The following is a 27,738-nucleotide window of genomic DNA, read 5'->3' as shown; positions in this document are numbered from 1 at the left end:
CCTTTCTTTTGAGATACCAAGAAATACCATGCTGTCTACATTCCTTTTCCCATATAGAAGATTTAATAAGTTTTGCAAGTACAGCAAATCTTCAGTAAGTTTTCAAAACACAATGCTATGGCCATGGGCCTAAGGAATTTGAAATGCAATAACAAAGAGTAATTGGAACAAACCCATCGTCCGGGAAATTGGAGCTTCGATGATGTTGAAAAACATTACGAGTATGACCTCTTTACCACTGAAGGACAAAATGTCAGGTTTTGCTGACATGAGATTGTACAGCTATGAATCACAACCTTAGGGTATTAGGAACATAGAAAGTTGCCATATACGGATTCAGACCATTGTTCCACTTGGCTTATTATTATCTACATTGACTGGCCGTAACTCTTGAGGATTTCAGACAGTGCTACCTGGATATGCCTAGGATTGAACTGGGGACCGTCCACATGCAAAACAGATGCTCTAACCCGGAGCTGCAGCCCATCGTCTAGTTCAGTGTTCCCCAAGCTTGTGTCTCCAGCTGTTTTTGGGCTACAACTCTCATCATCTATAGCCAGCAGGACCAGTGGCCAGGGATGATGGGAATTGTAGTAAAAAAACAGTTGGAGACCCAAACACTGATCTAGTTGATGTATATGTACATTTCATGTTGTTTCTCACTTCACTTTTCATGTGATCAGGGTGGCATATTTCCTTTCTAGCATTAGAAATCTCTCTCTCTGTCTATCATCTATCTATCTATCATCTATCTATCTATCTATCTATCTATCTATCATCTATCTATCTATCTATCTATCATGATACTAGTTTTATGCATGTAATTGTTGCTTTATCCTTCACAACCATTTGGAAATCCAGAGAAGCAGAGGTGTAGTAATGCTTGGTCAGGTATCTGCTTGTCCACCCAGTTTAATAATAATAATACCCCGCCCATCTGGCTGCATTCCCCCAGCTACTCTGAACGACTTACAGCATACTCTATAACAAAACATAATAAAACACCAAACATTAAAAACTTCCTGATGCTGGTCTGCCTACAGATGTCTTCCTTGACATCTGAAGGGAGGGCATTCCACAGGCCACTACTGAGAAGGCCCTCTGCCAGGTTCCTTGTAACTTCACTTCTCGCAGTAAGAGAACCACCAGAAGACCTCTGGAGGAGGACCTCAGTGTCTGGGTTGAGCGATGGGGGTGGAGATGCTCCTTCAGGTATACATGAACCACGTGGCATACTAAGGGATAAGTGACCCATGGACTTAATCCATCCCCAGGGATTTCCTAAGTCTTGCCCCTGCATAGGCACTGGTTCTAGGGATAATACACCAGCTATTTCCTCCATGTAACCTGAAGCACAGGCTAAGGCTCACTTGTGTTCTCTCCACAGTTCAACATCAGCAGAGGTTCTGGCAGATTTCTGCATTTTATGTGCTTCAGATGCTCGCTGCTGTATGCAAACGAAGGCATGAAGCAGCTGAGGTACATAAGGGGAGGATTCTGAAAGAAACCCTGCAGCTACTTGGTAGTGGTGGTGAAGTAAAGGACTTAAAGATCCCTGTGCCTGGAGAAGTGATTAACCATGTAATCCTATACATGTCTAATCAGCAGTTCGAGTCCAATGGGAGTTCTGGGTAAGTGGGTATAGGATTGCAGCCCGACATGCATAGTAAGGAAAAATCTTTGCCAAAATCTTTTTACTGCCCCCACACAGTAGGAAGGCGTTAAAGAGCCCTTTGCCTGGGCCTCAGCCTGTGTAGGAGTGAATAGGGTCAGTATTACTGACTGTTCTGGTCTCCAGGTTGTAGTCAATGCTAGTGCTATTCAGAGTAGACCCATTGAAATACATGGGCCTAAGTAATGCCTATCAGTTTCATGGGTCTACTCTTAAATAGGACTTGTTCAGTTAAAATTATGGGCCCTTAATTACCAACAAAAGGTATCATTTACCTGCTTCTTATCCTCTCCTGCATTCAGTGGAATACAGAGATTGCAGTGGAGACCAGAGAGAGAATGCTGGTAAAACAAGAGGAGATCTACTGTATTCTGAAAAGATTGAGATGTCAGAATTTTGATTAATACTCGTATCTGCTTTTTTAAAGCATGTATGGAAAATACATTTGAAGCATGTTCAATGAGACAGGAAATAGCAGCAGTTACAGCCAAATGCACCAGTGTCCATTATCTAGTTTGCTCTTCCTCTGCATAGAATAAGCTATAGGAACGTCTCAGTAGGAGGTGTATTGGAAATGAGAGCTTAGGGAAGTTGAACTAAGCTGGCTGGAAGCCTCCTATTTTTTTCATGAGCACAACCAACATGAGTTTGAATGTGTGCCTTTAAATGGCAATAATTTAAAACCATCAGCATCTAAATAGCCACTACCTCTGTTATTCATCGCTCAAAGCATTCTCAGAATGTGGTAGATCCACTAATGAATAACAGCTCATGAAACTAGTGCCAAGGCTCTAGCAGCCCTTCCTCATATTAGACATCAAGATGTTAACCTTGTGTTCATAGCTGCCAAGTTTTCCCTTTTCTCACGAGGAAGCCTATTCAGCATAAGGGAAAATCCCTTAAAAAAGGGGATAACTTAGCAGCTATGCTTGTGTTTGGTAAACAAAAGATATACAAAACCCTCTGCATGATTTCATTGGAGACTGAATTGAGCATGAGAAGAAAAGGACTTGTTGTTGCTGCAGCTGCTGCTTTCTTTCCTCTCTCTCTCTTTTTTAAAAAATGGTCCCATTTCAGCTGCCTGTGTGGCCCTCACTTCAGCTGTTTATTTTAGTTGAGCCAAAAGGCACTTTTCTAAAGATGATTTATTAGTTAATAAAACAGGGGAGACTGCAAAGTTTAGGGGACTTGTGATACACATTCAGGCTTGTGCTTTCAAAAGAAACTAGAATAATAAAATTTGTACATCTAGAATGGGATGAAAGCCTTCTGGTTATCCCTCTTCCCCTTGCAATAGAGGCCAGATTCTTCATATCCCAAATAACCTTAAGGAGATTACCCTACATCCTTCTGATTTCCATATGCTCTAAATGCAAAGGAGGAAGGATGACTGAGGTGCACCACAACAACAGGATCTTCTGCCAAGCAGGCAACTTGAGTAAAACAAACACGGATGGCTTAAGCAGACAATCTGTACTAACACTGTAGGCCCTACAGTAAAAGAGTGTCGTGGTGGGACCTCCAGGATTAGCAACCAGTTTAATATGTAGGTAATTCCTGTTCCAACTATGTCAATCCAAAACTTGGAATTAAGCCTTTATATCAGTGTTTGGTTTATATTTGTTTGTTTGTTTTTGCAGTTATAGTGGTAGAGTCCTTTAAATTCTTGGGCTCTATGATCTCTCAAAAATTGAATTGGTCAGATAACATCAATATTATTATTAAAAGGGTACACCAGAGATTGTATTTCTTGTGACAACTAAGGAAATTTAATCTGCCCCAAGAATCGCTGGTCCAATTTTATAGAGGTACTATTGAAACTGTTCTCTGTAATTCCATTACTGTCTGGTATGGTACAGCCTCTAGCTGGATAAGAAGAGGCTTCAACGAGCAGTAAGAACTGCAGTCTGCAGAGAGGGTAATTGGTGTTAGTTTGCCTCCAATAGAGACACTTTATGCCGCTCAAGTCAGGAAGAGAGCAGAGAGAATTGCTGAGATGTAGACCCTTCGCATCCTGGTCATCACTTGTTTGATTTACTCCCATCTGGACATCGGTACAGGACTCTATATACAAAAATGTCTAGGCACAGGGATAACTTTTTTCCTAGTGCCATCAAATTGTTGAATCTGTAGTTGTGGGCGGAAGGGAGGCCAGTTGGTGGTATGGGGTCTTTACGCTGTGCTGTTGTATTCTGAGGGGAATAGTGTATGAGGTATGTTTTTTCTTTACATTGCAATGTAAAGGTAAAAGTAAAGGGACCCCTGACCATTAGGTCCAGTCGTGATCGACTCTGGGGTTGTGGCACTCATCTCGTGTTATTGGCCGAGGGAGCCAGCGTACAGCTTCCAGGTCATGTGGCTAGCATGACAAAGCCACTTCTGGCGAACTAGAGCAGCACACAGAAACGCTGTTTACCTTCCCGCTGTAGCGGTACCTATTTATCTACTTGCACTTTGACATGCTTTCGAACTGCTACGGTAGGTTGGCAGGAGCTGGGACCGAGCAACGGGAGCTCACCCCATTGCGGGGATTCGAACTGCTGACCTTCTGATCGGCAAGCCCTAGGCTCTGTGGTTTAACCTACAGCGCCACCCACGTCCCCTTACATTGCAATGTAGTCAAAGCAAAATTCCAAGTATGGTTGATGTTGTTGTTGTTTAGTCGTTTAGTCGTTTCTTACTCTTCGTGTCCCCATGGACCAGAGCACGCCAGGCACTCCTGTCTTCCACTGCCTCCCGCAGTTTGGTCAGACTCATGTAGGTAGCTTCGAGAACACTATCCATCTGGAGGGCCGCAGTTTGGGGATGCCTGCTCTAGATTGTTGATGAAATTGATAACTGGGGAAAGTTGTATCACAACTCCAATTAAATGCCTTTTATCATTTTCAGATAGAAAAACAACTCTCTTTGTGGAATGACTGCCGCTAGTATTCATGTAATGTAATAAACCTAGTCAACACTGGGATTTTATTCAGGACAGGATTTTGCCTGAAAGGGAAAGTATACTCCTTTATTCTCCATGGATTATGACACTCATAAAAAGGACATTTTGGAAAATAAGAAGCTCTGCCATGGATTAGCTTAGCTAATTAGCTAGCTTTCACCACAACATAAGGCTAACAGATGATATCTTGAAAGTCCCATTGAACTGATTGGGACTTGCTTCTAAAAAGCATGTATGGAGTTGCACTGATAATAAGGATGACAATAATAATTTCCCTATTGATACTGATAGTCATCACTGTGCTAATGTTGACTGTATTATACAAATGCTACTGTTATTAATGCTGTATTTTAATTTTTCAGTGAGTGTAAGAGGAAACGAGGAATGAATTAGCAGGGAATATAGCATCATATCATGCCTTAGCTGGATACAATCCAGTGTTCTTTTGAAATGTCTTATCTATGTTTGTAATGCAATAGATGGTATTTGATATAGATTAGGATATAAATCCAGGGGACCGCATGGCTGTCTGGGTGGTTGTTTCTGTCAACCCTTAAACCAGCCTTCCCTTCCTTGGTTCCCTGCATATATTTTCCACAGCTCACAATTAGCCCCACTCAGCATGGTCAAGGCTCAGGAATGATGGGAGTTTAGGACTGAAATATTTAGAGGGCAGGAGTTTGTCTTGCCCTAGAGTGAGGTGATGGTTTTAACCCTTTATTTCCTTTATGGTCCCAATTTGGATCAGAGACCCAATAGCTCTAGAGTTTTGAAATCTCTTCCCCCCACCAGGGGTCCCAATCCAGATTCCCCCTGCACTGAAGATTTGTGCTTTAATAAGAACAAAAACCATGCACCTAAGGGTGCAGATAAGGAACTAATATACAGTACTGTACTTGGAATGAGTTTGTGACCCACTAGGAAATATTTCCTTGTGCTGTGCCTCTGCATGACTCCACCAGCTGCAGCCTGTCTGTTGAACCCACTTGCCTGCCACCAGGCTAGGAATGGGAGATAAGAATGGTGTCTATTCTCATTTTAATGCAAATCTACCTAATTCACACTTCCAGTGCACAAAATGAAACTCAGCTGTCTATGAAATTTGCATTTCAAATTTTGGGATGCAAGTTTTCAACTAAAAATGCATATTAAAATGTGCATACTGGTGAACATAATGCATAAAAATGCATTACATTGGGGAAAATGGCATGCAGAAGGTTACAAAAGTTAGTATATTAGAAGACTTTTTGTTTCTTTTCTTTTTTAAAAAAAATGCATACTTGATACAGAAATAGGGCAAACCAAAGTTAACAGGAAAAATGAGAAAACATGAGAAACCAGAACTGCCAAGATTCCACCATTCCTTAGCCAGATCTGTGTGCTGTCCAGCAAGAATGACCTGAGTAGAAATGATGGCTTGAGCCTAGGCTGCTGGATGCATAGCTGGAAAATGCAGGGGGATCATTTTTTTCCTTGCCACCACCTAAGGATCTCACCTGATATGATTGTGGCATAGGGGTGGGGAATATTGCATGTGCACTCTGCTCCTGGGGCTCAGTGCGATGCTGGCAGTTCTGTGCATTCAGCCTCTGCGTGGTTTTGGCTTGTGCACCCTGTTTTTTGCACACTAGATGGGAGCTGAATCATATCTGGAAGCTTTCAACTTTGTTATCCTTGTGCTGCTCATAATAGATGATTCATGCTTTTATTACTTTTCCTTTCGGCATTCCAATGACATCCACACCTTGCAAAGTCAGTATGAACCTTGCTTTTTCCTGTGAACAAATTCTCTGCTAAAACTGTTCAGGTTATTCTTCTTATACCAAATCAAGTTCAGTAGCTGTGTAAGTGTTTCTCTTCCAAACTAACAACTTGTTCAGATCCATGTTTGAAAATATTAATTCCTTTGCTTCCTGAGCAAGAGTTAAACTCTTCACCTCCTTTTTATAGCACGGGCAGTGTCAAAAGAAACTATTATTACAGTTCCTTCCTTCCGGTATATTATTGAAATGGGGCGTGCTGAGAGAATTTGCTGTTTTGGCAGCTGATACGTTATCTCCCAGCTTTTGCTATTTACAGAGGGTGTGTTTTCACCACATGCCCATCAGTCTGCCTGACAATAACGCTGCTTGTCCTTTAATTTCTGCCAGAAGTCAAGTTGTGAACTGAATTAGCTCTTTGCTTACACTCTTTGAGTGTACCAAAGGTTGGGACGTTTAATTCCCTTTTAAAATTAAGAAAATACACCAATCATCTCCCTAATAAAGCTTCACTTTCCATCATCCATTATAAAATTATTTGGTGCCTATATTTAATCAACCTTTTTTTGTTCCCCTCTGCATAGGTTAAGAGCATCCATCCACCAAGTCATATAGCCTTCCCTGACATTGCACTCTCCAGATTTTATTGGTCTACAGCAGGCTTCCCCAAATTTCGGCCCTCCAGATGTTTTGGACTACAATTCCCATCATCCCTGACCACTGGTCCTCTTAGCTAGGGATCATGGGAGTTGTAGGCCAAAACATCTGGAGGGGATGCCTGGTTGGAAATTAAACAAAGGTTCTGCTGGTTTCTCTTTAAGGTTTCCAGACTCAAAAGAGAGCAGGGCAATTAAAGGCACAGAAGTCCTGTCCACTATTGAGTCTGGCAACCCTATCTACAGCTTCCATCAGCCCCAGCCACCATCGCCAATGTTCAGAAATAATAGGAGCTGTAGTTCGACAACATATAGAGGGCCACGGATTATGGAAAATTGATGTAGATCATGCTGCCTTTTTAGTATTTGGTGGTGGGTGGTACAAAAAATTTTACTAGATCCTCGTGGCAAACCTCTGAATGATTTGTTGTGATGAAATCCCCTTGCATGGTTTCTGCTTTAAGAGCAACTACAGCTTATTTATTTAGACTACACTTCTCCCCTCTCTTGCTCAAGGAGTTCAGAGTGGTCTCAGGTGGTCTCCAATTCAGGTAATTTACAGGGCCTAAACATACTTAGTAACTCCAGTGGCAGAAATGCATAATCTGCCCTCTGGTTTGCTCAAGTACACCAGGCTTTATTCTGTAGTGCAAACAAAATTAACTATTCCCTCTACGTCCATTGTTACCGTATGTATGCATAATTGTGCTACTCTACCACACGAAGCTGTCCAAATGATAAGATAAAACTTTCAGGGTACTTCTATAACAATGGTTGTGGACTACTGTTGGTACATGGACCACAGTTTGGGAACCCGTATCCTATATGTTGCCCCACCTTCAAAGGTTAGATCAATTGTGGCGAAAGGGGACTCTTCAGCTCTAGCCACCCAGTCTGTGGAATGCTTTCCCCAGGGAGGCTTCCCTGGCACAAACTCTCACCCTTCCAGTGCCAGAGGAAGATCCTTTCATTCACTCCAGCTTCTGCACTATTAGATCAAGTTTATCCTACTCCTATTTTCTCTGGTGCACTGTTGATTTTTATTTTTGTACAGTTTCTATTTTTGTCTTTAAATACTGATCGTAAGCCATCCTATAATTTGTCAAGCCTAAATAAAATACTCTGTTAAAGCCACAGAAAAACCTTCTGATTGAACTATGCCTTTGTGCTCATAGACGAGGCAATTCAATCTTCCTTAACCTGGGGTGTAATTTCCGAGGAGGAGTTTGAATGGATGGGTGTGCCTGGGAGTTTCTGTGAAACTTTTAAAGCTTTCGACAAACAACTGGTAAATTGGATGGTGTGGAACTGATACTGTAAGTACAGGCACTGCCTCAGGAGATTAATAACCCTGCTGAGGTTAAAAACTGGGAAAGACTCCAGCAGACTGCATTTGACAAGCCGATGTTAAAACTATTAGATGTTGATTTAGATCTTTGCTTAAAAACTTGGATTGTTCACAAAAACCGTGGGGGTATAGTTAAAACATTTTTTCTCCCTTCAGTGCTAACATTCTCTCCCCCCACACCCTTCTTCTTTTCTCTCTTTTAGGTATGTGATGTCAAACCAGTAGGCTGTTCTCTGGAGCCTCCCACACACTATTGTAACGTCATGTGCCAGTATGAATATTATTAACACAGACACACATACTTCAGTGCTCTGCAACGGAAGAGGAGGAAAGAGAAACTAAACGTTCAGAATCAATGAATGGACTGCCTGCAAAATGTTGCATATCTAACTTCTGCTGAGAATACCTCCCATTTCTGCTATTGGAGAAGAGCTGAGCGGAAACAGGATCATACCCCACCATTAATTTCCATTCATATATACTTATTACAATCCTTTTTTATCTTGGATTTCAGGCTCTGAACTGCTTTGGCTGCAGGCACTTGGGCAGCAATATGTGTCATGTCATTGTCACTTGCCGCTCAATGCTGTGGACACTCCTGAGTATTGTTGTGGCATTTGCAGAGCTCATAGCCTTCATGAGTGCTGATTGGCTGATTGGCAAGGCAAAACCTGGGAATTCTGAGGGCATGGACAATGGGATGGGAGGATCGCTGGAGCCGTTTCGTCCAACCTTGGGGATCTACGGACGCTGCATCAGACTCTCACACATGAAATCATCGATGCCCGACACGCTTTGTGGCCCTTATGCTGAAAACTTCAATGAGATTGCCAGTGGGTTCTGGCAAGCGACGGCTATTTTCCTTGCCGCAGGGATCATGATACTCTGTGCTGTTGCATTTGTATCTGTTTTCACCATGTGTGTACAGAGTGTTATGAAGAAAAGTATTTTTAATGTCTGTGGGCTGCTACAAGGGATTGCAGGTAAGTGTACGAAAAGGAAAAAAAGTGAAACATATTGGATATGTTTGTGGTATGTGGATAAGGACGCATTCTCAACGAGATTTTCTTTCTGCAAAATGTAAAGACCTGCTCAAGTAGTTTAGTCTCCAGAAGACTGCATTTAACAAGCCCATGTTATAATTAATATACTGTATCACAAACTAGTAGCGGAATATCATTGTTCCTTCGTTCAGAAATGCTACTTCAGTAAATGGTGCACTTCTTGTCTTGTTGGAATCTGGGGGCTGAAATTTGTTATTATAGGTTAGACTCTATCCCTCCATCTCACAGCGTTAATTATTTTTCTTTGTGAAAAATCAGAAAGTGTCTGTTATTCAGGAATATGGTCAGGGTAAAAATTAAGACACTAGCTAAAGTTTCCTTTATAGCTAGCAGGTGTTCTGGATATTTCTCAGAAGAATGAATATGTTGCAGTTTGCTTTAAAGTACCAATATCTTTTCTGCAGTGTGAGAAGCTGTTTAGATACCCTCAGACCCTCCTCCTTAACATGACACATAGTTTGAATCAGCAAATATGGTTTGTAATAATAATAATAATAATAATAATAATAATAATAATAAATGTTTTATACTCCACCTATCTGACTGGGTTTCCCCAGCCACTCTGGGCAGCTTCCAACAAGAATACAGAGGGAAATTTAAAAAATCACATCAAGCATTCCCAAAACAGGGCTGCCTTCAGATGTCTACAAAAAGTTATATAGTTGTTTAACTCTTTGACATTTGACGGGAGGTTGTTCCACAGAGTGAGTGTGGCTACCGAAAATGCCTTCTGCCTGGTTGTACATTGAGGGAACCACCAGAAGGCCCTTAGAGCTGGACTTCAGTGTCTGGGCTGAACAATGTGGGTGGAGACGCTCCTTCAGTTATACAGGGCTGAAGCTGAAGTTATACTACTCATAGTTCTAGAAACCACCATTTCATCTTTGATTCCAGTTCTTAGCTGTATGGCTAGCACAAAATGGCAAACTAATTTGTCTCAAACCAGGAAGCAAGGAAAGGAAGTATAAGGTGTGAGGGGAGGGAGTGTACAGGGGAAGGTTCTTATTTTCTATTTATTCCATTTAAATACATTATGTATGAACCAGCAATTCATATCTTTCCTCACCACCATCTTTTTTCTCTTAAGAGAATCCTAAACAAACCAGAGAAGAAAATGGTGGGTCAGCCACAAACCATTATAAATAAGAGAATGAACCACTTCTGTATCTGAACCCTTTTGGTTGTACTTTCATTCTGAAACAAAGAAACAAACAAAACAATCACTAATGTGAATCCAAGATAGAAAGCAACTAATTTTTAAAAATTTAGTTACTTGTAAATTATGTTGTGGCTACAGAATTAGTAATCTCGAGATGACTCTTTACTGAGTTCACTGATGCTTTGTCATGGCAGTGCTATTGCACCTGGAATGTTGCCCAGTGTTCTGCTGATGACGTGTGTGACAGTCATGATGCACAAGTTTCTTAATTCTTCCTCTTGCAAAGTGCTTAAGCAAATGGTTCAAGTAGTCTGTCAGCATGCTGGAAGCAGATAAGACTATGAAAATATTCCCTCATAGCTGGATTGAAGCCTAGCTTAAATACATCCATGAAGTTTTGTTTTTCAGAGTTGTTCCTGTAAAGTGCAAATATTTTGCAAAAGTAGTCCTCGTTTTGATTGGTTTTTTATGTATATACTTGGGAAAGAGATGGTACTCTCTTTCTTACCATGTTACATTTCCAACAGCTGTCAAAGTACGAGCACTTTCAGTTATTTTGAACAGGGACGTCCAACTCCCAATAGACTGTGATCTACTCACAGTGTAAAAAAACTGGCAGTGATCTACCCACTGTCGTTGGATGGATCAAAGTTGTTGAGCTTTTTTGGGGAAGCCAAGGTGGTTGAGCTTTTTTTAGGGAGCAAATGAATGAATGGAACTGAATATATGAATGAATGGAACTGAATGAGCATTGCGATATACACAGAACATAATCAAAAGTTGATTATATAAAACAGTTGAGGGTCCTGAATCCCCAGTCTGATAGTCGAACTTAATCTGATGGTCCACTTTTTTGCTAGGAAGCAAAAGTTGCTGAGCTTTTTTAGGAAAGCCAAAGTTGTAGAGCTTTTTTTGGGGGGGGGAGTAGATCACTGAGTGGCCAAAGATCTACCAGGAACACCCCATGATCTACCAGTAGATCACGATCTGTTGGACGTGCCTGATTTAGAATATTCTTAATTAACAGGGCAAACTAATACATATTTACTCAGAAATCCAATGCTATATGCAGAGTTCTCACACATCAAGACTTCACTTTCCTCTCTGCACCCAATGCACCCCCAAAATCTGCTCCAGAAGGCCCCCTAAACCTCTGGAACAGATTTTGAGAGTGAGTAACAGGGGGAATGCGGGAGAGAAGAGGAAAGAAGGGACAATTCCTTGCACAGGGGGAATGGTGGTGTGGGATATAGCATAGCTCAATATCCAAAAAACCAAAGTGCTGCACCAACAAGGACAAAAAAACCCTCTGCAGTGCCACAAATCCAACTTAACGGTGTAGTGCTGGAAAATGTCAATGACTTTTCCTACCTGGTCAGTTATTTTCCACAAGGGCTGGCATTGCTGCTGAAATCCAACATCGCCTGAGTTTTGCAAGCGCAGCTTTCTCCCAATTGTAGCGCCAAGTGTTTGAAGACTGGGACATTCATAGGGAAACCCAAATGCTCATTTAGAATCCAACTTTACTGTTCGCTTGCGAAACAAAGACCACTTATAAACACCATCTCCAACTCCTTGAAAGATTCCATCAATGATGTCTCTGAAAAAAATTACACATCACTTGGGAAGACAGACAAACTAATGTCAGTGTACTGGAAGAAGAAAAGATCACCAGTGTCAAAGCAATGATTCTTCAATATCAATTTTGTTGGACTGGTCATGTTGTTCGAGTGCCTGATTATTGTCTTCCAAAGCAACTACAGTACTCTATTCCCAACTTAAGAATGGAAGGCAAAATAATGGTGGACAATAAAAGAGGTTTAAAGGTGTTCTCAAGGAAAATCTTTTAAAATTTAGTATAAACACCGACAACAGGGAAACACTGGCCTGCGAGCGCTCCAATTGGAGAACAGCCTTTACCAAAGGTGTCATGGGTTTTGAAGACGCTCAAACTCAGGACAAAAGGGAGAAACGAGCTAAGAGGAAGGCATGCTTGGCAAACACTCACCATGATCAACTCCTGCCTGGAAACCTATGTCCGCACTGTGAAAGGATGTGTGGATGCAAAATTGGCCTCCACAGTCACTTACAGGCTCACTGTTAAGATCATTTTCATGGAAGGCAATTTTACTTGACTACGAGTGATTGCCAAAGAAGAAGAAGATTAAGTCCAGTGATAATTACCTAGTATAATAATAATAATAATAATAATAATAATAATAATAATAATAATAATTTATTATTTATACCCTGTCCATCTGGCTGGGTTTCCCCAGCCACTCTGGACGGCTTCCAACCAAATATTAAAAACAATACAGCATCAAACATTAAAAATTTCCCTAAACAGGGCCGCCTTTAGTTGTCTTTTAAAAGTAAAATAGTTGCTTATTGCCTTGACATCTGCTGGGAGGGCCTTCCACAGGGCGGGTGCCACTACCGAGAAGGCCCTCTGTCTGGGTCCCTGTAACCTCACTTCTCGCAATGAGGGAACCACCAGAAGGCCCTCGGCCCTGGATCTCAGTGTCCGGGCTGAACGACGGGGGTGGAGACGCTCCTTCAGGTATAAAGGACCGAGGCCGTTTAGGGCTTTAAAGGTTAGTACCAACACTTTGAATTGTGCTCGGAAACGTACTGGGAGCCAGTGTAGATCTCTCAGGATTACTGCCCAGGTTATCTTTAAAATCTTGCAGAAATTATGATGATTAATATTTAATCTTTTTCCTGGAATTTGTGGGAAGAAGAAAACTGTACACAAGTTGTTTGTTGAATTTCTGACCAGTTTTGTGGGCTGTGACTTAAATGGTGTGTAAAATGAAGATTACAGAATGTTCTTCTAAGGCTTTAGACCTTCATCTGCATGAGCATGTAGGGCTGCCAGGTCACAGTGAGCCCACACACATCTTAGGCCAAGGAGCTTTTGAGTCTGTCTGCAAATAATCTGCCTTCTGATTAAAAGGTTCCTTTTGGGATTCCTGTTATCCTCCAGTGCTCACAGTTCCTTTCTGTTCTTAAAGTGGGGAAGCAGCAATCTTCATTTTGTAAACATTTAGAAGCCATACTGTTAAGGAAAGAATAAGTCATCAGCTTCAAAGGGCCTTAGACCAACACAACCATATCATTAGATCAGTAACTGCTGCTTGACAAACAAAAGGGGCTGGACAGGCGGTCATTTGTGCATCTTTTGCGAGTGCAGGAACTATTTTTAAAAGGCTGTGAATTACTTGAAAAACCTGAGTTTGAGCAATTTTGTTCCTAAAATACTAACAGGGAATTAATTTTAAGTGGATTGATTGTAATAATAGCTTCCTCTTTTCCGCCTGTAAATATCAGTAGTCTGTAGTATCCAGTTGTGTGTTTAGGAACTGGGATTCAGAGGCACACTAAATGCAGTTGCCCACATTCATCCCTTGCTACCATTGGTTCTCTTTTTCCTCCCTCCATTTCTCTCTATATTATATTAGACTGTAAGTTCCTTGGAGGCGCAAAGCTTAATGTTTTTTGCCTATAAAACTCTGGAAGGTGCTACATATACTGAAAGAACTAAATACATATTAAATAATAACATGAGGTTGTTGTTGTTTTTAAGGTTGTTTCCATGCTTATATTAAAACTACTCTCAAAATATTTTCCGAAAATATTTAAAGTGCCTATTTTGTGCTAAGTTTCCACTTAGGTTTGTTTTTGGTGGGTTTTTATTATTATTTTATTTTACCCATTAGTGCCGCCCATTCTACATTTCTGGGAAACGGCTGTTTGGTTTATAGTGGAAATCCTGACACTGTCTCAAGTACATTTGCACTTTGAACAGCATGGTACATGAGTTCCTGTATTCAGATGGCTGCGTTCCAGCATGACTGCTGAAAGTTAAAGCTCGGGAAAAGACTTGGTGGGGGCAGGAGAAGAGGAGATGAGCCTAAGAGGAAAAGTGTGCTCATGCTAAGTATATGTGCTAATCAGGCATTGAAATATGGTAGAGCCGATTTCAAATAGTACAGGATTGTTGTTGTTGTTTAGTCGTTTAGTCGTGTCCGACTCTTCGTGACCCCATGGACCATAACACGCCAGGCACTCCTGTCTTGCACTGCCTCCCGCAGTTTGGTCAAACTCATGTTCGTAGCTTCGAGAACACTGTCCAACCATCTCGTCCTCTGTCGTCCCCTTCTCCTAGTACCCTCAATCTTTCCCAACATCAGGGTCTTTTCCAGGGAGTCTTCTCTTCTCATGAGGTGGCCAAAGTATTGGAGCCTCAGCTTCACGATCTGTCCTTCCAGTGAGCACTTAGGGCTGATTTCCTTCAGAATGGATAGGTTTGATCTTCTTGCAGTCCATGGGACTCTTAAGAGTCTCCTCCAGCGATCAGCCTTCTTTATGGTCCAGCTCTCACTTCCATACATCACTACTGGGAAAACCATAGCTTTAACTATACGGACCTTTGTAGGCAAGGTGATGTTGTCTAGGTTTGTCATTGCTTTTCTCCCAAGAAGCAGTACAGGATAGTTAGTACATTAACAGTAACTATTTTAATTCTGTTACAGATTGAGGTTATGCCTAGCAAAGTGGGCAGCTTAGAACCTCCTGTGCCTCTGGGCTTGCTGAGACTCCAGGCTAAGCAGTGGTCTGTGTAGTGTCATTGTATGACATGCACTTCAGTCTCCCCGTAAGATATATAATGAACATGCATTTATATGTAGCAGGAGATGAAAGGCCTGAGCTGATGAAAGCTGGCAGACAGCTCCTGAGAGGAGGCCATAATATTGTTTCTTCTTGTCGTTGCTCAATCAGTTCCTCCTCGTGCTTCCTCTGTCGCAGTTCTTTCTTCCCAAATCGTTTTTCTAGCCAAGTTGGTGATGCATCAGCCTCCTCCGCGTTCTTGGCATGTCAACTGAAAGAGGAGTCAGATCAAGACTGAGGCTCAACACAATCCTAACAGTTTCCAGAAGAGGCAGGCTAGAAAACTTTTCTAACCAGCCCTACTCAGGCACCTGGGTGGGTGGCTTGTCCTAGCTAATACTCTGTAGTAGAACAGTAATGGAGGACCACTCGGCAAGACAAATTGGAATGTTTCTTGAGTTTAGCTTTGGAATGGTTTTAGGAAAATGCTGCACAACATAGGATCAGCCAACAGGACTGCAGCTAAAACTTTCAGGAAAAGCAGCAGCTGCCCTAACCTTTTGGCAACACACTTTGCATGTGATTTTCATTTTTAGTCTGAGCAAGACTGAACTTGTACAGTGGTACCTCGGGTTACAGACGATTCAGGTTATAGACGATTCAGGTTACAGACTCCACTAACCCAGAAATAGTACCTCGGGTTAAGAACTTTGCTTCAGGATGAGAACAGAAATTGTGTGGCGGTGGCGCAGCGGCAGCGGGAGGCCTCATTAGCTAAAGTGGTGCTTCAAGTTAAGAACAGTTTCGGGTTAAGAACGGACCTCCAAAACAAATTAAGTTCTTCACCTGAGGTACCACTGTATAGGTGATGGTCATGAAGACAGTGTACGCCAAGGTTTGTGAAGTGTCTTTTCTTCTTTCCTTGTCTTCATCTGTGGGCTAACATTGCAATCCTGACTACATTTACTCACAAGAAAATACCATTGATTTAAATAACATTTAGCTTCAGTTGAACCTGCAATCCTATATGCATGTGCCTGGAAATAAGTATCATTGAACAAAATGGGGCATACTTGTGGTTTTTTTCTAAGATTGCACTATAAATCATCAGTGGATTGCCTTTTTAAAAATATTTGAATGAGGAGAGAGGATAAAGGTCTTTTCTGTCAAAAATCTGTTAGCAAAAGATAGAAGATAGCTGTGATTAAGCTCTTTGCAGCAAACTGTTCCAGCATTATTGATATCCTTTTTGATAGACCTGATAACTATTTGAAAATTGCTAGTATACATGCAAAGGAAAGAATAACAGATTAATCATATGACTTTCGTGCTGCCCATGACTCGCTATATGTGGTGTTTTTCGGGTTGGTGAAACAAGAACCCAATTTCAGTACAGTTTTTGTAAAGTGCAACTGAATTAGGAAAGAGTCTGGAAAAACCCTGGTGTTGCCAACAAGTCCTTGCGGCTTTTAGTTTCAGATCCTTCCAACACATTTTGTCATTTTCTTTGGCTAGTTTGTCTTTTATAAGTATTAATTCAGGAAGCTGAATATTTCCAATAAGTTGCTGAAATCTAGGGCTGGATCTAGACCAGGCACCCCCAAACTTCGGCCCTCCAGATGTTTTGGACTAGAATTCCCAATTCCATCATCCCTGACCACTGGTCCTGTTAGCTAGGGATCATGGGAGTTGTAGGCCAAAACATCTGGAGGGCCGCAGTTTAAACCATTGTACAGTGGTACCTCGGGTTGCGTACTCAATCCGTTTCGGGGTGCCATTTGCACCCCAAAAAGTATGCAGCCTGAGCGGTGCTTCAGCACATGTGCAAAGTTCCGATAGAGCACTTCTGCCCATGTGCGAAGCATGCAGAACGCTTCTGCACATGCGCACGCAGCGGAACCCGGAAGTAAACACTTCCGGGTCCGCCGCGTTCTTAAGCCGAAAGTATGCAACCTGCAGTGTACTCAACCCGAGATATAACTGTAAATTTAAACAGGAAAAACAGGTAGAAAAAAACGGGACTCCACATCGCCATCTGGTGGCACAATGTTATATTGCATACACAACGCATGCTTTTTCTTTACCAATCTACCGGTAGCTGAATTCTAGGATTGGGGTGACAGTTACTGCATTTAAATACAGGTAGCTATCTATATCAAGTTTGCATTTTTAGGAATGGGTGTGTCACATGTATAGTTGGGTCCATCCAAATACAGTATCTTGTCTATGACATTGAATGGATTCCCTTGGGAAATGGTGGGCTCTCCTTCATTGGAGGTTTTTTAGGCAGAAATTGGATGGGCATCTGTTATGGATGCTTTAATTGGAGTCCTGCATTGCAGGTAAAAAAAGGTAAAGGACCCCTGACAGTTAAGTCCAGTCGCAAATGACTCTGGGTTTGTGGCACTCATCTCCCTTTACTGGCCGAGGGAGCCGACGTTTGTCCACAGACAGTTTTTCCGGGTCATGTGGCCAGCATGACTAAGCCGCTTCTGGCGAAACCAGAGCAGTGCACGGAAACGTCATTTACCTTCCCGATGGAGCGGTACCTATTATCTACTTGCACTTTGACATGCTTTCGAACTGCTAGGCATTGCAGGGGATTGGACTAAATGACCATTAAAGTTCCTTCCAGTTCTACAATTAAATGACAAGAAAACAGACAAAATACTTTCTCAGCTGTTTTCTATGTTTTCCCTTCGTTTTAATAATGCAGCATGGTCCTTGCTTGTCAAAAGCACTGACGCTCCGTTGATCTCATTTGCATAGCTGCCAAGTTTTCCCTTTTCTCGCGAGGAAGCCTATTCAGCATAAGGGAAAATCCCTTAAAATAAGGGATAACTTGGCAGCTATGCATTTGGCCAATTTCTGCTTTCTTCAGAGGCATTTTTGACAGGCAAACACTCCTTTGTTTCAGTAGGAAATGCAAGGGGATCGTTTCTGGATTTGCAGACAACATTCAGCTTTGCCAGTATACTCTGCTGTTTAATGTGGCAGAACAACTGTACAAGAGACTGTCAGAACTAAATATCATGCTTCTGGCTTATCCAAACAAACAGTTGGGTAACCATACTCTCTGAAGGAGTTGTTTCCAAGATCAGACCAGGGGGATCTGCTTTATGTTATTGCAAAACTGCCACTGCTGCTGGTCTGGCATTGCTCAGATCCAGTGCAAGGCAGTCAGAGTTATGTGTGACGTTGATGAATTTTAGTACTGAACTTTATTTGGGTTCTTGGCTTTCAACAGTGATGTTGTTCCTTATGTTCAGTGGCTATTAGCCCTGATAGCTAAGTGAAACTTCAGTGTTTAGACGCAGTGCATATCTGAATACCAGATGTTAGGGCCAAACAATTGAAGAGGATTGTTGCCTTCAAGCCCTGCATATAAGGTTTCCTTAGACGTATCCAATAACCACAGTTCTTGTTACATTCCTGGAGTTCCAAATAAAACCTTTGAAACCAAAATAAAAAGGCACATGACAATTAGCTACCTAAACTAGAACCTAGCTCTTGCTACTGAACTCCCTTCAAAATTATATGGACAACTTCTTTTTATTAATTTTCTAAGTCAATTTGTGTCTAGAGCACAATATACTTCTCTTTTTCCTTTCTGTTTTTGGAGAGATAGATTGTGTCTCTCTGCATTAACTTTTTTTTAGCTAATCCTTTTTAGCTAAGCACTTAGAAAGTGGAGGTGCCCCTCCAGATGTACCTCCACAAAACTTAAATTGAACATTCTCTCCAAAGCTACCTCTAGCCTCTGAAAGTCCAATTAAAGGCACCAAATTAATTAGCTACTCCATTTCTTCCCTACATTTGCACAGTACAAGACTTGCACAGGGATCATTAAATAGTAAGTAGGGGGATACCGCAATACTTAAGGATTGAAGGATTTGTAATTTCATGTTCTTCAGTTAAATTATAGAGACATACTAATTGAGTGGCAGATATAAAGAGGGAGAAGGGGGGAAACTGGCTGCTTAAAATTTATCTTTAGTGAATTATTTGATTTACAGATAGAATGGATGCCTGGACACACCTGTTTGATAAGTCTGTGCTAATAAGTTAATGTACCACACAGTAGTATCTTGTGGTATTTGCTAGCAGACATTTAAGCGTTTAAATCTTATTTACTCAGTTGTCTGATAAATGCATATAAAGCAGAATTAATGACAACAGAAGCCAATTTGTAAAAAAGATTCTGACTATGAGCACATAGCCTACATTTTAAGAAGTAATCTGTGCAGTGTTAACTAATTTTAGGTGAAAAATGTGATAAAATGCACAGACATCCTTTCCCCAAAGCTGACAGGTCCCTGGTAAACGGCAAGCCAGGATATAGCTATACCACAGGTTTAATCATCATCTCATTTCCTCAAGGAAGTCAAGTTTTGGGGTCAGTTCACCAAGGTTGTTTGGTGTGCACATACACCCTCAGAGGTTATGCTCGAGTTTTGTTTTCCTTTAACACATGTGCATAAAATTTTGATAGATAAAAGCCATTTCAAATGAAATTTTGGTGCTAAAAATCGTAATTTTCAAACTTATGCTCTGTCAATAAATCTCCTAGTCAGATAAATGATACTGTATAGCACACTGACAAAGGAACTTCTGATGACATCAGGAAGGGGATTTCTGGTGTTTAGTCTGTCACAGCTGGTGGGCTCAGAAGGATGAAAGCCCAGTTTATCCTGGTCTGCCCAAGATGAAGCAATACTTTATAGTCTCAGTGACATAGGCATGCTGGCAAGGAACACTCACTACACAATGTTTTTGGCTGTTCCTGACTTAGTACACAGAGAAATCCCTAATGTTAAGACTGGAACAGAATTCACATATGAGGTTTTGCAACCAACCAAATGATAAAAGGCTACAGATAATCCAGGTTCTCCCTTTTTGTTTAAGAAATGCTTGTTAAAGGACTTTACATACAGGGTCTGATGCATTTTGAACCTTCTCATATGTCCAAGTGCAGCTTTATGCAATGTGGGATACTGGGATGTTTCTCACAGCTGGCTGGCATTCTGTCCCAATAATTAAGAAATAGTAATGTGCTGGAACATGTACAATCTTAATTGCCGTGAATGAGACAGAAACTAGCACTCACAGCTGTTCCTGCCCTCAAGATTTACTAAGAAACAAACTGATACTGGCTGTGATTTATAACTTAGAAAAAACTTCATCCTTGGTGGAGATGGGGAGGAATAATAGGAATATAGTTAATCTGTAAATATTTTTCAGTGTTGTCATTTGATTCATTTTACATGTGACTGTATTTGTTTTAACTGTTTTTAATGCTGAATTTAATGTTGCCATAACCCACCCTAGGATCAGCTGGTGAAGGGCAAGTAATAAATTTAGTAATAATAATAATTCTCCATTTGGCCACATCTTGTTGGGTTTGTATTCCTGCATAGCAGCATATTTACAGAATATAGTTAATCTGTAAATATTTTTCAGTGTTGTCATTTGATTCATTTTACATGTGACTGTATTTGTTTTAACTGTTTTTAATGCTGAATTTAATGTTGCCATAACCCACCCTAGGATCAGCTGGTGAAGGGCAAGTAATAAATTTAGTAATAATAATAATTCTCCATTTGGCCACATCTTGTTGGGTTTGTATTCCTGCATAGCAGCATTCAGGATGCCAAACTCAAACCCACAGTTGCACTATAAACAGGGCATTGCCTGTCGGTCTCTAAGCCTGCAGGCCAAGTGATTCTGCATTGTAGTTACTGAATCCTCTCCCCTTTTGTCATGATATACTTCCTTTTTGTGCCAGTTTGGTTTACAGTGATGTGTTTGCACTATTGTTCTAACTACTCTTTCTTTTTCTTGGTAGGTCTCTTCCTTATTCTAGGCTTGATCTTATACCCTGCTGGCTGGGGTTGTCAGAAGGCAATAGACTATTGTGGACATTATGCTTCTGCTTATAAACTTGGTGACTGTTCTCTGGGCTGGGCTTTCTACACTGCAATTGGTGGCACTGTTCTGACATTCATCTGCGCAGTCTTCTCCGCCCAAGCTGAAATTGCCACCTCCAGTGACAAAGTACAGGAAGAAATTGAAGAAGGGAAAAGTCTTATCTGTCTCCTTTAATGACTCAAGAGAACCTTTACATGTCTCAGCAGAATTGGCTTCTAAATGGACTCCTAAATGAACTGGTGCCAAGACACACACAAAAGCCTTTAGAACTCAAGCAGTATTGTGTCACTTAATGGGCATGGAGGACTATCAGCAGCATAAGAAGAAAATGTTACTTTGTCAGCATCACAGCACCTGGCTGCAGTGGAAGGATGCTACAACATACAGCTGTTGGCTTCCAGTTTGTATGAACAGTGCCTAATGATTTTGGAAATGCTTAGTTCTTCTTGTATGTTCACCACTATGAAGGATTGCAGAGGAATCCTTGGAAGGATATTGCTGAATACAAGTCAATATGTTTCCACTATGTACAGAAAGATAATGTAACCAGGCTTCAAGTTCAAAGGTTTTAGATGCCACCTTGGTGCCATTCCCACAGCAGTTTCTTCGGGATGCATTTAGAAGAGTTTATCTTGTTGAAATAGCACGTGGGGAAAACTTGGATACAGGAAATATGCAGGGATTCCAAATGAAGCTTGCAAGGAAGGGATTTTCATAGGCTGGGGCTTGTAAGCAATACTTTGCCCAGTAAACATGTGAAATAGGTTGCTGTAGTCAGAACAAGTACAGTATACAGCAGCCACCAGAATGAAAGCTAAATTATTTTGGGCTCAGGAGCACAGGTAGTACTGGCAATATGTGATTGATTTAGCTGTATAAATGTAGATAGGTGAAGCAAGTCTTAGGAACTAGTAATGGTAGTACTTAGGCCGCAAAGGTGTACCTCCTAGTGGAAAGTGTAGACCTTAATCCACCTTCAAGGACAGTAGCAAGCAGAGTAATGGTGCCCACAGGGTACCTCCAACAGCTTCTTGCCATTCCTAGTACAGACTGCCATTGTGTTCATCTTGCCCAAGATTATGTGCCTAAAATAGCCACCTAAGGACAGACTCTATTAAGGTCTGATGCTTTTGAAAGATCTTTTTACAGCTATATTGCACGCTGGTGATTTTAATCAGCTCAATGATTTTTCCAGAGGTGATCTTTTTCTGCAAGACAGTGCATACATACACTTCTGCAATTTTTCTACAAGCCTAAGAATTTTTGAAACCCATTAAAACAAAATATCATGGTGCTGTCATAATGACGGGTTAACTGATGGCTAATATTAAGATGTTCATGTATTAGATTAGCCTTATTAACATTGATCTCTCATATTTTACCTTTTGATGGGAAGAACTTGCAGCAGTTGGAGGCCAAGAAGCTAGACTAAAATTTTACATCAAAACCACTAATGATAACCACTTATTTCTACCATAGCTTCTAAAATTAAGAAAATTGAAATTTCCAGTAACAAGGAATGTATCTACCCCTCTAACTCAGGTTTATTGTGCATGGCTGCTGCTTCTTTAACCACTGCTATAGTAAGTACTACAAAAATGAGCAACAACTATGTACATACAAATTTTGTGGGGGTATTACCAACTATGCTGATATGTTCAGTTCCAGCAGTACCGATTAAGACATTACCTTGAACAACAAAGTTTGCTTTCCTTTGTCAGAGCTGCTGCTACTCCTTCCACAATTTCTCCTGTTCAAAAACTTGTGGACATTCCCATTAACAAGAGCATAAAAGAGTTTATGATTAATACATTATGATTATAATACAACATGCATTAAGACTTTAGAAGCGTGATGGACACCATTAAGTAGTCTTCCTACCTTAAGGATAAGGTCTTATAAAACAACCAACAACAACCAGGTTCACCTAACTTGAAAATCCAAATATTGTAAACATTGTTCCATCATTTACAAAGTGGTAGATTACTTGCGACCCAAGCCAAATGCAGCCTACTTTTGTGTCTCTGCCAGATGCATAACAACCCTTGTTCATTTTTGCAGCTTTAAGCAGGCAGCACATAAAGGAAGGCTTGCAAGGTCCTGGTAACCAAAACACATAGTTGTGGACTATGCTTGGCTTGATAGGTCACAATCTGCACAGGTCTGAGGAAGACCATCTCATTCTAGAACATGGTGGGCTTCTCCTGTTTAAAAGGGCTCCCTCTTAATGTCCATGCTGATGTTCTTTAGTTTGCTCTCCTTTTTGGTACTTTTTGGCAGCAGCGAAAAACCTCTGGATTGAAAGTGAGGTTCAATTAGAGCTAACCTTTTTAGATCAGAATGCATATTCAATAAGGACACAGGGCTAATGAAATATTTGTTTGGCAGTCAATTTTATCACAGAATATGATCTTGGCACATTTTACATGGATAATTTTTATGTCTGAAGCTGCCCCCCCCCAATGAATATTGCTGTAATTATTATGGCTGTGATCCAGGTGTGTAGTTACTCCAAGTCAGAATATGTATTCTGTTTCCCCCTTTTAAAAATACAATTGCTCTCACAATTTCTCTTTAGATTTCCTTCTCCCCAAATGGCAGTTTGGCGATAAGAGCCATAAGCTGTTAAAAAGAAGAAGATGCTGATTCAATAATTTGTTTCACATCTCTAACCCCATTTATTGTTAAGTTGCTCTTGCACTTAACCTCCATACTGCTTTTTGAGATACAAACATTTGAAGGTAATTGAGGTATAACACTAAGATTTCTATCACTTTCTCTGGGGAAACTATCATGGGATTTCAAACAAACAGCTTCCAGTCTAGAATTGAAGTGGCAAAATCAGAAATTAATGTGTCTAGAGAGTGAGAGTGTTCACAGTTGAAATTAAAGATTTTATGGAACAGATTAGTAGTATATGGGGCTCTTGAAAAATGTTTTAAGGAATTCATTGCTGTAACAAACCATTATTTACTTGGTCTCTCACGTTTCCAACTGCCCTTTTAGTAAGGGTTACAAATGGCCATGCCAACTTTAGACAATACACTGTAGTGCTGCAGTGTTTAAAGCAAAAATTGTCATCTTAAAAAAGAGAGTCCCCCCCCCTGAATTGAACAGTTAAAATAAAATCATAAAAGCTGCAGTTGGCAAGAACTTCTTTGCAAATAGATTTTTACTCCTGTTGGAAAGTAATAAAGAGAATGCTTCTAAGACACTTCCTATGACTCAGGTATGTATCTAAAACCAGCAGCTTTTTCTCTTTGTAAAAATAAATCACATGCACACATGATTGAGCAATGGATCAATCCCATGTGTTTTAGTCAATGATTTAAAAAGGTAAAATATTTCTTTAGTTGTGCAATGGCTAATATTTCCAAATCCAGTATGGTAGATACAGCTTTAACCAACACTCGAAGTGGCATTTGGTCTAGTTATAAACTCTACATTCTAATGTACATGAACCACAGAATTGCAGACTATAAATGCTAAGTGAAGTTTCTATAACATGGACTGGAAGCATACCTAGGAGAAGTGTGTGCATTATGAAACTTAGGCCCTGGGAAATATTACCACATAATTGGGAAGTTTAAATGTATTTAACATTACATCCTACTAAGATGATGCTTTACTGTGCTACCACCTAGCAAGAACTTGTATTTGTTGCTTACCTATAAAACACAGGTATGAATGGTTCCATGGTCAAAAACGAGCTGAGTCCTGCCCATCATGTATTGTAATACAGTGTTTCTCAACCTTTTTTGGGCCACGACACACTTGTTCCGTGAAAAAAATCACGAGGCACACCACCATTAAAAAAGTTTAAAAAGTTAACTCTGTGCCGCCCTATATTATAATTATGACTGTAAGAAACACTTGCCAAATATTGCTTTCTGGCGGGTCAGTGCTGAATATTGGCGGCCGCCAGGCTCGTTTGCACTGAGCTTTGGGAAAGAGGAGGAGAAATATTGCTTTCCGGTGGGCACGTGACAATGCAAATCGCCCTTCTCGTCGCCGCACGTCGCGGCACACCAGCCAGCGTCTCGTGGCACACTAGTGTGCCGTGGAACAGTGGTTGAGAAACGCTGTTGTAATAAGCTCTAAAGGGACAAGCATTTTCTCTGTTGGAGAGCTTTCCAGAAAGTCCTATCTCAGTAATATGCAGACACAATTCCTTATGTGAGGCTATATATTACAGTATTGTGGGAGGAGGGAGAGAACTCAAGGAAAATCTAGTTTAAATTTTTTTTCCAATGGCATAGTTCAGATTTCAACCACTGAAATATTTCAGCCCATTCTTTTGCAAATAAGCACATCAGTAACCAAACATTGGCATTCCTTACATGGCATAATGCATCTTTCTTATGGTTGAAATATATCCTAGTTTTCATTTAAACTTATATTTCATGAATTCCAATAAATATTTCCTAATTCCAAGAAAACTTACAGCATGGTTGGTTTTGTCACTTTTACACCCATTGCTATCAACACAACTTTGTGTTTCCTTGGATAGAAGCTTTATTGCCAGTCACAAGGTTTAAATCTATGTACAAGGAATCTTGAAAGTTTTCCAGACTACATCCTGTGGTTTAAGAAAGATTTTGTGTTTTACCTCTAAACAAACTTCAAGAACCCCTTTTTTATAAAGTATTTTGCCTTCACAAGATGACATATATGTGAATGCTTCTTAGTGTGTGTTATATTAACTCAAGAAATTGTGTTTTAAACCTGTGTTCTAAACAGCTCAAAATGTGTAAAAAAACAATTTATTTCTTAAATAGCTGCGGCTGAATCATTTTTGTAAACATTTACTGTATTATGTGCCACTGCTTTCCAGAGGGTAAAAAATTAAAAGATACACATGGCGTGAGATGTGCAATAAGGAAAAAGAGAGGTTGAAAGGGTCAAAGGCAAATACAGCTACACTAATTCTATTTCATATTTATCAGATGTGAACCATGTCCTGTAAAATCCCTCATTGGAATGAAGGTGGGGTTAACAATAATTGGAATGATGGATTTCCAGCATCTCCTGAACTCTGAGAAATCCAGGCCTACTTATTTATAGCCTAAATGTGAAGGATTGTTTAGCAATTAGCAAGCTCATCAACATAAAAGGAACGAGAGGAATGTTTGAAGCTCTCTAGTCAGCTAAACATAGTAAAGGATGTTGTTGAGCTGTATTGCTAATTTAATTTGTCTACGATATAGTAATTTCTTTGCCTAATAAACAGTTATTAACCCTTGAAGTTTTCTGAGAAATCATTTCTGATTTTGACAAGCCTGATATTAGTTTGGGAGCATATGGTTGTTGTTTTTAAGGTTGGTTTAATTTGTATTTTTCAGAAATTTAAATTGTATTAATTTTGATGTGTTTGCCACCCAGTGCTCCTTGGAAGAAGGTGGGGAATATAAATCCAATTACTTAGTAATTCCTGAAAGAGACACAAGCCGTTATCCATGCAACAGGAGAGGAACTACAAGAATGAGATTGCCATTGGCTTCTGATTGAATGTGAAAGGAAGAGCAGGTAACTTTGTACCAGTGAATAGTTGTACTGTTGGTTGTAACCATTGAGAACCAAAAGAGAAAGAGAACAAAGGCAATCAATTGGAGGCATTTAACAGTTGTATTTTCCAGTACCCATCTGAGAACTAAAAATTGTTGGTGCAATTAGGAAAAATGGGTGAAATTGCAGACCATGTCTAGTAGCTACTAATAATAAAGGTAAAAGTAAAGGGACCCCTGACCATTAGGTCCAGTCATGACCAACTCTGGGGTTGTGGCGCTCATCTCGCGTTACTGGCCGAGGGAGCCGGCGTACAGCTTCCAGGTCATGTGGCCAGCATGACAAAGCCGCTTCTGGCAAACCAGAGCAGCACACGGAAACGCCGTTTACCTTCCCACTTGGAGCGGTACCTATTTATCTACTTGCACTTTGAGGTGCTTTCGAACTGCTAGGTTGGCAGAAGCTGGGACCGAGGAACGGGAGCTCACCCCGTCGCAGGGATTCGAACCGCCGACCTTCTGATCGGTGACGGTAAGCCCTAGGCTCTGTTGTTTAACCCACAGCGCTACCTGCGTCCCTCCAATTAGGCTATGGTACATCTCCTAGCACAACCTTGGCCAGGAGCTTAGTGAGTTTCGGAGACATACTCTCAAGGAGCCTCTTCAGCCCAGCTCTAGGGAAAGCATATCAAAAGAAGCATTCAATCTATTTTCCCAAAGACCTGTGAACAAAGAACTTGAACAAAACCTTGTGAAATATCCCTAGACATCTCAGCAGTCATGCATGAGGAAGATTTTAGTGAGGAAAACTCATTTTTTAAAACCAATGAAGCCAGATGTCCAAAGTATTTAAAAAAATGTTTATTTGAGAGAGGGAGGAAGAAAAACGAAGGCACCAAATCAAACATACTTGAAACAAAAGCAAGAATTTAGTTTAGATACATGTTAGCTTAGTTCAATTTAGTTTTGATATGGATTACCTGCTTGAGTAGTCTTGGGTTTAGGAGCATGCACAGAATTCTTTGCAGAGAAGATGGCTGGATAGTTCCAAAAGACAAAAACGAGGTGAAGCCTCACATATTTATGGGAGCC

The 27,738-nt window shown here is 40.7% G+C and overlaps 1 protein-coding gene across 5 annotated transcripts in view; it reads left to right on the top strand.

Moving 5' to 3' along the window:
* Positions 1-26,387, top strand: part of LHFPL2 (LHFPL tetraspan subfamily member 2) — a 101,910-nt gene extending 75,523 nt beyond the window's left edge. For 3 of the 5 annotated variants that reach the window (XM_035099593.3, XM_035099592.3, XM_088652724.1), the window contains 2 exons: positions 8,584-9,363; positions 21,060-26,387. In XM_035099593.3, coding sequence (XP_034955484.1) covers positions 8,934-9,363; positions 21,060-21,316 — 687 coding nt within the window. In that variant the 5' untranslated portion in view covers positions 8,584-8,933 and the 3' untranslated portion in view covers positions 21,317-26,387. Of the gene's footprint in view, positions 1-8,289; positions 8,349-8,583; positions 9,364-21,059 lie in introns of those variants that run through there. The other 2 variants (XR_015945999.1, XM_060280247.2) reach the window with 2 other exon arrangements.
* The last annotated feature ends 1,351 nt before the right edge of the window (positions 26,388-27,738 follow it).

This window comes from Zootoca vivipara, chromosome 10, assembly GCF_965207765.1.
Source record: "Zootoca vivipara chromosome 10, rZooViv2.hap1.1, whole genome shotgun sequence".
Taxonomy (NCBI): Eukaryota; Metazoa; Chordata; class Lepidosauria; order Squamata; family Lacertidae; genus Zootoca; species Zootoca vivipara.
Note: the sequence above shows the minus strand (reverse complement) of the source record. Positions and strands in the feature narration are given on the sequence as shown.